Source organism: Myotis daubentonii, chromosome 8, assembly GCF_963259705.1.
Source record: "Myotis daubentonii chromosome 8, mMyoDau2.1, whole genome shotgun sequence".
NCBI lineage: Eukaryota > Metazoa > Chordata > Mammalia > Chiroptera > Vespertilionidae > Myotis > Myotis daubentonii.
This window is the reverse complement of record NC_081847.1, coordinates 10,086,425-10,098,751: the sequence shown is the minus strand read 5'-3', so window position 1 is coordinate 10,098,751 and position 12,327 is coordinate 10,086,425. Positions and strand designations below refer to the sequence as shown.

Genomic DNA, 12,327 nt, shown 5'->3' with positions numbered 1-12,327 from the left:
ACAATGTAAGGCACTTTGTTCTCTAGGGAAGATCGGCTTTGTCATTCATACCCTCTTTCCTTCCCTCTGATGTCCTTGCAAATTCTGGCCTCTGCTTTCTTTCTCTTTCTTCGACCCCTGTCTCTTCCTCCAACCACATAAACTTTCTCCTTCAGGGTCCCAGACCCGCCATGGGTTCCAACCAAGTCAGAGGAAAGGCAGCTAGCTTTTGCCTCTGAAACACAAACCTCAAAGGGAGTGATGCCTTCCACTGATGATGATCTCACCTCCCTGTGATTAGATAGGGAGGTGTCTGAAAAGAGCATGGGGACACCCAAGGGAGAGGCCTAAATGTTAAGCCATCCTCCGCTGTGGGCCCGTGGACAAGTCACCCCTCTCTGAGACCTTTTTTCCTATTTGTACTTTGACATTGTTTCAGGGTTAGGGGTATCATGTGGAAAGTACCTGGCACTTGGTACGTATAGAGGAACTGGTTGCCAGTATTGTAGTCATACCATTCCTTACCAAGGGATTGTTTATATTGTCTGTTATGACTATTTTGCACATAATTTTTCTACATACATCAGGTGTCATATGATCTTCAACTTGTCTTTATTCTTCTACTAGAAACATGGAAATTTCCCCAAATATTAATTATATATAGGTTCAACGTGTTTCTCACTAAATGATCACTATCACTAAATCATTGATTTTCAATCTTTTTCATCTCAGGGCACACATAAACTAAACACTAAAAATTTTGCAGCACACCAAAAAAATATATTACTATATTTTTTGCCCATCTGACAAAAAAAAGTATGATTTTGATTGATTTACAAAAAATAATAGTAGTAATAATTACCTACCCATTGTGCTCCAAAGTGACTTTTTTTAAAAATCAGGTGCCTATACTTGTATATAAGGATTTCTGGAATCAAGAATTAACCAACTATGCAATGTGACTGATAAGATACAACTCCATTATATGTCCATTATATGTATGGTTCAAGACAAGGCATTCACACCACTCGGCTATGGATGTGTTGGCTGTTGTCATGTTTTTATTTGACAATATAAAGGGGGAAAAGGTCGGTATTGCATATTTTTAAAATTCTGGCAGGCACACCGGTTGAAAATCACTGCACTAGATAACAAGATATAAGCAAGGAACACCGCCTAGATTGGGCTAGTGGAAATTATGTGCATTTTTACAGTAATCCAAACAGCACATATCTGAAAAAAATTCACTTCAGTAACTCCCATAGCAAAGCACACTTTAAGCAGCACCTCCCACCACAAAAAAAAATGGTCCATTTTTAAAATATGTTTTTTATTATTCAAGTGCTGTTGACATATAATATTATATTAGTTTCACATGTGACTAGCATTTTACATAACCTATGAAATGATCACCATGATAAGTCTAGTACCCATCTGGAAAATGGTCCTACCTTTTGACTTGGGAATTTCACACTCGGGAATTTAAGCTTATGAAAATACAACATGCTAAAAGGCTTTAAACCAAAGATGTTCATCACAGTGTTATATATCACTAAAGAAAATTGGAGGCAAGTTAAATGTCCATCATTAGAGAATGGTTATAGAAGCCATGTGGGTGTTCACAATGATACTTGCAAGTGGAAAATTACAGAGAGAAATATTACACAGTGGGCACTTACAACTATGTAAGCCCAACCAAAAATGTACAGACAGCTCTGGCCTGTGGTTAGAGTGTCGGCCCACACACTGAAGGGTTGCCAGTTGGATTCCTGGTCAAGGGCACGTTCTTGGGTTGCAGATTCAACCCCCAGCCCCAGTCGGGGCACATGTCTCTCACATTGATGTTTCTCTCTCTCTCTCCCACTCTCCTTCCTCCCTTCCACTCTTTCTAAAATCAATGGGAAAAATCACCTCAGGGGAGGATTAACAAAAGAAAAATGCACAGACAAAGAAAACACTAGAAGAAAATATAGCAGAATGTAAGTAGGAGCTCTCTCTGGGTAGTGAGGCCATGTGAGGTTAAATATTTTATTTTTCAAAATGTTTTATAATGCAAAAATCACACATAGTATTTTTATTTTAAATTGTGGCTAAATGCATATAACATAAACTTTATCATGTTAATCATTTTTAAGTGTATATTATTGTACAGCCATCATCACCCTCCATCTCTAGAAGTTTTTCATCTTATAAAACTAAAGCTCTATCCCCATTAAACAAGTCTCCATCCCTCCTTTCCCCAGAGCTCCTGGCATCCACCTTCTGCTTTGTGTTTCTCTGAGTTTAACGACACTAAGTAGCTCAGATCATTAAAAGCATACTGTATTTGTCATTTTACAACTGCGTTATTTTCACTTAACACAATGTCCTCAAGGTTCATCCCTGTCATTGAATGTGTCAGAATGCCCTTCCTTTCTGAAGCTGAATAATAGTCCATTGGATGACTAGACCACATTTCGTCTATCCAGGCATCTGTTGATGAGCATTTGGGTTGCTTCCACCCCTTGGCTATCTATACTAATAATAGAGAAATATGCAAATTGTCTGGGACACCATCACAGTACAGTAACGATCAAACAGCAGGCTGCATGGGGAGACCAGGCCAGCAGGGGGGTTAGTGAGGGACGACCAAACGACTGAACAGCAGAGGGGGGCAGGTGAGAAAATGACTGAACAGCAGAGGGGGGCAGGTGAGAGTGACTAGGCTGGTGGGGGGTGGGGGGGAGAAGTTGGGTGCTACCAGGCCAGCAGTGGGGCAGTTGGGGATGAACAGACCAGCAGGGGAGGGCAGTTGGGTGTGACCAGGCCAGCAGGGGAGGGCAGTTTGGAGCGATCGGGCTGGCAGGGGAGCAGTTTGGCATCAATCAGGTCATCAGGGAAGCAGTTAAGGGGCAATCAGGCTGGCAGGCAGAAGCAGTTAGGGGCAGTCAGGCAGACCGGCAGGCAAGCGGTTAGGAGCCAGCAGTCCTGGATTGTGAGAGGGATGTTGGACTGCTGGTTTAGGGACAGGGATCAGGCCTAAACCAGCAGTTGAACATCCCCCAAGGGGTCTCAGATTGGAGAGGGTGCAGGCTGGGCTAAGGGACACCTCCCCCATGCACAAATTTCATGCACTGGGCCTCTAGTTGTGAATAATGCTGTGAACATGATGTACAAATATCTCTTCCCTACATTATATTTTAATTTTTTTCCCCTAAATTGGCTCTTCATTTCTGTATTCCATCAACGGGTTATAGCATACCCTAGACCAGACCTAACTAGGACTCTGCGTGGAACATTAATACCAATGCACTGGTCTCTGTGGGCAATTTGACTACCTGGGGAAATAACCACCGAGCTATCCCTCAGAAAATAACGCACCTTTTTGTTGTTGTTCTGGTTCCCATTACAGGACAAATGCCTTAGTTCCAGCTCTCCAGCCTGGATCCCTTCATGCGGAGCCCTGGGTTGCACCACCCCCGCTTCTGACATTGAACTCCTGGCGCCCTGCTCTCGGAAGATTGCCCAAAAACCCGCCCAGCCATTTCTCTTCATCCGCACTAACAATTTGGTAATGAAGTATTGATTTCCACTTCTCTGCTTATGGACGATATTAGATTTTCATTGATAAACTGCAGCGGGGCCGTCTCGTCTCCATGGCCCCCTTTTCAGTGTCACGAGGAAACAAAGTGCCCCCGAAGAAAAATCACGCCCGAGAACACCGATGGACTTATTTTGTCCGTTTGTAACACTTGACAGGAAAGGGTGGGGGCGGGGGGGGAGTCGAAGTCTCCATAGTTTCATGTCCAAGTGGGCTGCACGAGCTGTGGCCGCTGGGAAGCCGGCTTCTCCGGGTAATGTCCGTTTCCTATTTATAACCCCCCTGGGAGCGTTTGTCTAAGGAAATGTTTCTGTTCGGAGCAACAATTACGGTTGCACCTGGATTGCCCAGTCCTGCCCCTGCACCGGGGAGCCATTCATCACCGCAAAGTGGAAGAATTATTAAGTTAAACCAGACTTTGAGCCAAGGAAACCTCCGAACAATGTGAGAGTTGTTCAAACAGTCAGGCTTAACCGTGTGGCTGCCGAAGACGTGTTCCCGTGCAGTGTGGGCATCTCTACGGTCGTCATCTTCACTGGGTTAAAAAATATTAGTTTTAAGCCTGTGCCACGGTCGTAGGAGACTGAGATTGGGAGAAGGGGGAGCTTGGTGCGATGCCACTCTGAGAGGAAGCCAGAAGCTGAGGTCACGGCCAGCTGGGAAGTTCAGCCGCAGCCTGGCCTGCAGTCTCTTCGGCAGGACGGTTGTTGATGGCTCTGAGGCGAGCTCGCCTTCAGAAGCAACGGAGAGCATGAAATAGGGTGTCCATTTTAAATGTGTTTCTGCAACTTTTTTCATTAAAACTTTGAGGGCCCAATTTTAATTTGTGGAATATTCCCGTTAATAATGAGATCTAATTAAGACATCCATTAAAAGCCCGTTAAAGTTAATTTAACGTAAAAATTCCAATAGAACTGTATTAGATTTTCTCCATTAAATTAACGTTATGGATTTTTAACGGATGTCTTAATTATACGTTATTATTAACAGGAATACTGTATTACACAGATTAAAATCAGGTCTTGCGTCAACTTGGAAAAGCTACGAGTGTGTTTTAATATTAAAAGTCTTGCATACCTAGTGCACACTCTGGAAATGCAGGGGGTAGATCTATTTACTCGAGTTGAGCCTTTTCTATATAACGGAAAGCAAGCTCTAATAGAGAAATCCATCATTGCATTTAAACAGTGAATTTCCTTATTCTCAAAGGACAACTAAGGCTGGATTGTGTTGCAACCTGCTACTCAGCAATAGGTGATTCTTGGCACAACACAAAGAACTAGATGATTTTGAAACAAAAGGAATATTTTTGTTGTTGCTTTAATGACCAAGGTTATCACACACCAAAAAAATCTCAACACCAACAAAATGAAACCAAATATATCCTCTTCACCATTTCTCATGGAGGCTGCCTGTTGAATTGTTTTTGGAACTTTTGACATGATCCCTAAATTCAACATTGGGATTTAAAAAAAAAAAACTTCTTATTTACCTCCTAGGGAAAGTGTTGCCCTTATGCCACATATAATAGCAAATTGCTTTTTTTATGGCATGCATAACCTAGATGGGGAAAAATATGGCGCTTCGGGGAAGGAGGGAAAAAGTAAATGAAGTTCCAGGAATGTCATTCTGAAGTAATGAGGCATGGACAGAAAATACAGCCCTCACATCATCGGATTGAGATGGCAGTCGAAATAGCTTCATTGAGGTGTCAGCACTCATCCATCAATCAATCACCCACAAGGAAAAATCACAACAGTACAACGGGGCGGCTTTTATGGGATTTACTCATGGGCATAGGAAATAGCGGCTCAAATGTAGTTCTGACATGAAGAGCAAGGTGCTGATATTATTTTTTATGATGGGAGGATCATAAAGTGAATTGAGAACAGCGAGGTCTGTCTTTGCTTAACCTATTCAACCAGAAATGAATGGAGCTCAACCGGAAAGGAACAGTCTTTGGATGGGTTAAGATTGAAGGGTGGACTCTACTGAGCCCTGTCCTTCGACAACGAAATTCTATTAAAGGGAAATCAGTGCATTAGCATTGAGGTTCTTGAAGCTGTGCAAAATTGCCTGCTCCAACCCAGGGGTATTCGATAAAGTTTCATAATTCAGATTCTGCCGCAATGTCCAAAAGCAAACTCTTGAGCTCTTGTTCCAACCAGGGGGGGGGATGGAGGGGAACAGTGCAGTTCTCAGCTCCGTGGAAATAGTCTCCCTTCTAAGAAAAAAAATAAATCATCCGCTTCAACATATAATCCATACAGTTTTGTTAGTGCAATTTCTATGGAGGGGTGGGGTGGGAGGCGAGAGACAAAAATATTGATAAATTTGGTAAGACTCATGAATCGTCGCTTGGTAACCGTAAATGTCACTGCTGAGGGACAGCTGCTAATGTTCTTAGGAAACAGATCTGGGCTCGCGCTGTGAAATACACACAATTCTGAGTATATTCCTAGAGACTCAGCCTGTCTTCATTTGGCAAGCCCTGCGAGGCTTCTAAAGCTCCTTTCTGGAGGGAAAAACTGAATAGCATGGACTCAGGAGAATGTTTGTATCTGCTTTCATACCATTCTTCTCCTCTCTGTGAATAAACGTAGTTCTGATCAGCCGGGACTTGGGAAATGGAAAGGAAGATGACATGCAAATTACACTCAAGAATCTCCATCCGGGCACTACTCCTGGTATCAGTGAGGGGGGTGGGGGGGGGCGGTTGCCTTTCCTTCCCCCTCCCTCTTTCTAGCTAAGGCCACCCACCAGCTGCAAAAGGAAGTGTCCATTGATAAAACTGTATAAATAATTAAGTTTTATGTATTTTGCCCCATTTTACAACCTGTTAGAAAACACTGGGGACACAGGGCAGAACAGGAAACACAATGTATTCAGCAAATTCATCCAACAATTCTTAGTGGGCAGCTGCTGTGCGCACAACACCGTCCTAGGTGCCATGGGGTACAACGTGAAGAAGTCACACAAGGCCCGGGTATGTACCGCAGCTCCCAAACATATGACACCAGACAGCTGGGGGGCGGCGGGGGGAGAGTAGGGGCTCACATGGGGTCCAACTCCCTGTGTTATTTGTGCTTTGGTTCTTGTTTTTCAAAATAATATTCCAGAATAGGGAATTCTCCTTCTGAAAAAATATACCAGGAGGAAATAGCTTAAAAATAGGTCAAGGCCTAAAAGCAGAATATAATCATAGAATAAATTGGATAGCCCGGACAGTCCCCACGGGATTTCTTTAAGGTCACCAGTAGATTTCTTAAAACTCACCCCAAAATGTGTCTACTTGGTTGTTTGAGTCTTGCACAATTAATGTCACAGGCACAAGCCACTGAGCTTAGTTGAAATGCAGAAAACAAACAAATGAAATGATACATTTGGGAAGCACTTATGTAACGCTGGTCAAGCAGTGAGGAGGTGTGTGTGTGTGTGTGTGTGTGTGTGTGTGTGTGTGTGTGTGTGAATTTCACTGTTATTTTCTAGGGCCACAGTAAGAGTCTATGATTTTCTGAACGTTTTCACAGTAAATCCAAAGATTACGAGGCCTTCCAAGGTGCTTGCATTCTGTTGCTTCTCCATCTGTCATTCCCTGGGTTATTTGTGTTCTAACCTTTTTCATCTGGTTTCATTTTTAAGCTTGTTAAATGTTTTTTGCTTTTTTAAAAAGATTATAATGTTATTTTCACATTATTCTTTATTCTCTGCAACAAGAATAGAAGTATGTGGATGAATGCTAAAATAATAAGAAGAAGGAGAAAATAAGTTGGAGGCTTTAAACACACACATAGACATCTGTCGTTCTAAAGACCAAAACAAGTATATCTATTTGGTTCGTGCATTAGGCAACAACAACAAAACAAAAAAAATCACAGCTGAACTTTTGATTTATGTCTTTTCCCCTGTAAGATGTCAAAATGCTAATTTCACTTCCTCCCTCCCTCTCGGTGGCACTTGCTCAAAATATCCACGAAATACTTGGAGGCAAAGATCTAGCAGGAAGGAGGAAGAGAGACAAATTTCCAGCCACCCCAGACAGACACACACGTTTTCATTGTAGGGAAGCATTAAACACTTGGCGCTAGTGAATCGTCTTTAGAATTTCTACCGGAGAATCTCACCTCTTCATCCAAAGTACAAGCCACTTATCTCCTGTGGTTTCCTGTGACAGGTTCAGAGGCAAACTGAGATACACAACTTCCAGGCTAGAGTCAACCCCCTTCCCATAGTTACGAACCATGGGCTAGCGGGCGTGGGTGTTTCTCCGAAAATTATTCATGCGCAAGGCAGCCCAGAGCTTGAGGGAAAACTGGAAATGTTTTATGGATTAGGAGAGGACTGTTTTAAAATGCTGGGACCAGGTGGAACGCTATTTCTGCAAGTGGATCCTGGCCATTTCCTTTGGAAAAATATATTGCAAGCAAAATGGCTCTTACAAGGAATGGCACCCTGAGCTGACACCTCTCAGCACGCAAGTGATTTTCCCGATAGCCATCTGAGTATCACTGAGGCCTTTTAAAAGGACGATCTGTTTGAGAAAGTCAGATTCCACACTCACAGCCCTATGCGCGATGTTTATTTGCTTAAAGCTGCTTTGGGAAGTGCACATAATAACTCTTTTGTGAGAACCCCCAAGAGAAGTTGAAAAATTTGAGCAAATGCATTACTAAAAAAAAAATTAAAAAAAATCTACCACTCCCTTCAACCCCTCCGGAAAATAAATTTTAGTGTGTTCACTGAATTATCTTGAACCTGAAACCTATCAGTCCCCAGGCAAAGGCTTATATTTACAGAACTTGAACAGTCATGCGCTTATATCTCAAAGGTGAAGACTTCGTGCAGTAATATTTTCGCTCGCTTTCTAATTGACCTATGTAACATCCAGGAATTATAAATGTGTGCGTATATTTTTTAAATACACAAAATTAAACCGGTCTGCGGAGAAAAAGTATAAACTCTTCATGCTCTGAGTTGCGATAAATACAACCGAAACGTTCTGGTGTTACAATACAATATTTTGGCTTATCACACATCGGATTCTAGAATGAGCAATGCAAGTCAAAAAAAGCTTCCATACGAAACAATTTTCATTTGGCTCAGGGTTCTTAAATGCCATGATATCTCGGGATACAGTATACTTTTTAGTCTCTGGCATGCTGGCATCTTTCTAATTTTTCTGGCTGTGATTTCAACAGCCAGGTACTATCAGCCTGCTATCATCAAAGTCCATATCCCTTTAAAGTCACCCAGGTAGTTGATCAAATACACTCTCTTTAGCGGTCACCCCGTTCTTACTCTGCAGAATGCTTGTAGCTTTTTAGAAAATTTGACACATCACCCATGTTTACATTGCATAATTCCAGATTTACATGAATTCGGGGGGGAGGGTGCTTTTTGAAAAGGCAGTGGCTGGGGGGCGGGGGGAGATGGAGCAGAGTGAGTTGGGAAAATTACATTCATCCTCACTCTGAAAGACAGTGTTTATTTGCCAGCAAAGAAAGGCAAACACATTTTTATATTAGGAAAGCAGGCTAGTCATTTTCCAAAAATATTGGCGGCCACCATCCCTGTCTAATATCTCTGTGCGGACGCACTCATGTTCTAGGCCTGCATGCTGTGTATAATGCGTTTGCCTGTAGACGCGGAGGAAAGCCAGGCAGTCCTCCTGTGTACCACGCAGCGTGGATGGCTGGGAACGTACGCCCCGTTCATTTTTATCCTGTACATATGTGTATATATTAACTATATTGCCATGTATGAACACAGATTTTGTTATATTTGCTTGTTTCTGTTTCCTACCAAACCGGCCCACAATGGGGATTCTTTTGTATAGAAGGGGGAAAAAAATGCTTGTAACTTTTTGCTGATCATTCTCTTTCAATAGCTTATGAAAGCATTAGGTCTGAGTTTACAAAGGAATTCTGAGACCCACGTTTGTCTGTCTGCATGAGTCCCATCCCACTGCCAGATCGAGGGAGGAACCGACGACTTCATTCCAAGTTTTCCTTTCAAGGCATGCTCTACCCCTTGGGAAAGCCGCGTAGATTACCCTCTTTGTATTTTATCTAATAGTGCCTGAAAATTTTTTAATGTCTTCTTAGAGGAAGAATTCATAATTGTCAAAATTTGAAACATTAGCTTAATTTTGTTTTTATGACCTCGCATTTCTTCTCTTTATTTATTCGGTGGCTGTTGTAATGGGGCCCCAGGCCATTCCTGACACCGGCCTGCTCTTCTTCTGCATTAAGAATGTTTTTAAAATTACAGAGATTATTGAGCCAACAGGCTGTTTTAATCAAAACCATGTTTCACTTGTTTTTGATGATTATAAATTGTCCTTGCAATGAAAAAAAAAGTTTTCTGCCAGGAAAATTATACCACCCTGTGGCCAAACAGATTCATCACAGATAGGCACCCGTGCCCACTCTTCTGGGGCCTGGAAAATTCGTCCCTGCCTGGTCACACTGACCTTCACCCCCCACCGTCCTGCACGCTAGTGCTCACGGCTGTGACTTAGCAAATGTCCACAGGCTGGGCCGCACTGTCACGGCCCAAAGACAAACAGCCCCGCTGGGAACAACGGCTTTCCGGCTGGAAAAAAACACAGGGATTTTCAGAAAAGGTGCTCCTGCTTGTGTCCGTTGGTGCCACCAGCCTGTCATCCCCCCTAATTAGAAACAATCTGGTCTTGATGTCCCCTATCACTTACATCAGGTTAAAAAAAATAGAAAGAACCTTCAGACCAGCTCTCCTCATTGAATGACTTGGTTTGGGTGCAGTCAAGCTGTGTGCCTGCGATCGAGCTGCAGCGTGGACGTTGTCTCTAGGAGGAGATATTATGTAAAGTATAATTTCACCAGTGGAAATAAATTCTGATGGTGGAGATGAAGGAAACCCTTAAGTTATATCACCGAAGCCATTATTTTTTACACCTAAAGAGTTTGGGGTTGTTGTCTTTTTAGGAAAATTATTCTACTTTAGAATTGTAATTAAAACCCTCAATAATAGTACTTCTTTTCGCTATTGTGAAAAAATAACAACCACACGCTCGCCAAGGTTATGTGGAGCCCCTCATTTCCATCCAAAAGCTTTTTATAAGAGTATTATTTACATTTTTGAACATGATAACTCTTTCCTTTCTGACCAAAAAAAAAAAAGTCCTTTATTTCTTCCCACTCGGCAGTTATTGGGATAGACTGTGCCCATCTGAAACCTTATTGTGATTTGCATCGGGAAAGCCAACAGCCGGCTCTAAGGACCTGGGTGTGTTCACTTGTGATGTTGCTGTTCCTCATTGCAATGCTTGTGAGCCCCTTCCTGAAGCCAGCTCCCACCACAGCACGCAGGCAGGCCCCCAGCACCTCAGCTTTGCAAAGGCTTCATTTCCGTCAACAACGACTTCCGCTTTGGCCAACTGAAAAAATGAAAATTTAAGGAGAGAAGAAGAAGAAGAAGAAAAGAAACACAGATGCACTTAAAACATGAAAAGAATTATTTATATGATAAAAATATATTTAGATTTTCAAAGCACAAGACTGAATAGAAGTGCTCTTTTTATTCTTTCGGAAGATGTTACTGTTAAATGTCTTTCTACATCAGGCTTAATAAATCTGTAATGACATTTGATGGATTGGCTTCTGCCTATGTGTGTTTTTTAAAGATGGTGAGAGAGAGGAGAGAGGAGAGAGGAGAGAGGCGGGAGAGGGGAAGGAGGGCATGGAGGAGAAGCACTGGCCCCCAGGGGGCCATGCCAGGGAATATGGCTGGGACCTCCACCACACCCAGCCTCCACCCTAATCTCCAGTGGATTTTTTTTAACAAATGCCAGCACCCCCGCTTGGCTTCCAGGCTGCCTCTGCACGCTCCCAGATCTGGCCAGCTTGTGCCCGAGAAATTTATGATGCAATCTGAGCAGAGGCTGTGGGCAGCTGTCTCACAAATTCAAGGCTACAAGGCAGAGGGCGTACATGATTGAGGCAGCCCGGCCTCTCCACCCCAGAGCGATGGCCCTGCCTAGCACTCAGTTTCCCTGTGTTCTCCCCTCACTCCTCTAATGTGCTGGGAGAATCGGACCGTGTTTCACACACAAGCTGCCCAAGCAGACATGGCTGGCCGCCCAGAAATGACTTGTCTGCTCACAGCGAGCTCACAGTGTCCGGGCCACCTGATTGCATGAGACTCCCATTCATTAATGATGGTGGCTATAGTGTCACCTGTGGGCTCCACTTCGTTGCCACGGCCCCATGTCTAGGCCATAAAATAAGAGAGTCCAGGCTAGAAGTAGCAGGACAGGTGAGGAAAGGAGTGTGGGGGCAGCGAAGGCAGAGTGTTGGAATAAGCAGTGCGGACCAAACCAGAGTTGTTGATCTTCATTCATTCAGTGACTATTTCTTGAGCACCTACTACGTGCTAGGTCTGAGACTCACACTGATAAAGCAGGGTGATGAGGGTTCTGAGAACAAGGTCTACAGTCAAAATCTGGGCTCTGTCATGCTATCTCTGCTCTAAGGCAAGAGAAAAGGAAGAACAGGACACTAGGAGAGGAGGAGTCTAGGGACTGGAGGTGTACAGAGGTGGCTCAACCAACCTGAGAAGCCATGAAGGATTCCCGAAGGAAGGGATGTTGAAGATAAAGCTAATTTCTCAAAGGCGCATTAGAAGAACAAAAACATACAAACACACATCCTTCAGTTCAGCAACAGTTCTGTTGCTTCTCACTTCAAAATACAACTCAGATCGGTTCACTTGTCTCTCTCCTGGACTTC

At 43.2% G+C, this 12,327-nt stretch overlaps 1 protein-coding gene across 2 annotated transcripts in view; it reads left to right on the top strand.

Annotated features, from left to right (window-relative positions):
- Positions 1–5,824, top strand: part of TSHZ2 (teashirt zinc finger homeobox 2) — a 425,385-nt gene extending 419,561 nt beyond the window's left edge. For both annotated transcript variants that reach the window (XM_059705277.1, XM_059705276.1), the window contains exon 3: positions 3,371–5,824. In XM_059705277.1, coding sequence (XP_059561260.1) covers positions 3,371–3,372 — 2 coding nt within the window. In that variant the 3' untranslated portion in view covers positions 3,373–5,824. The remainder of the gene's footprint in view (positions 1–3,370) is intronic.
- The last annotated feature ends 6,503 nt before the right edge of the window (positions 5,825–12,327 follow it).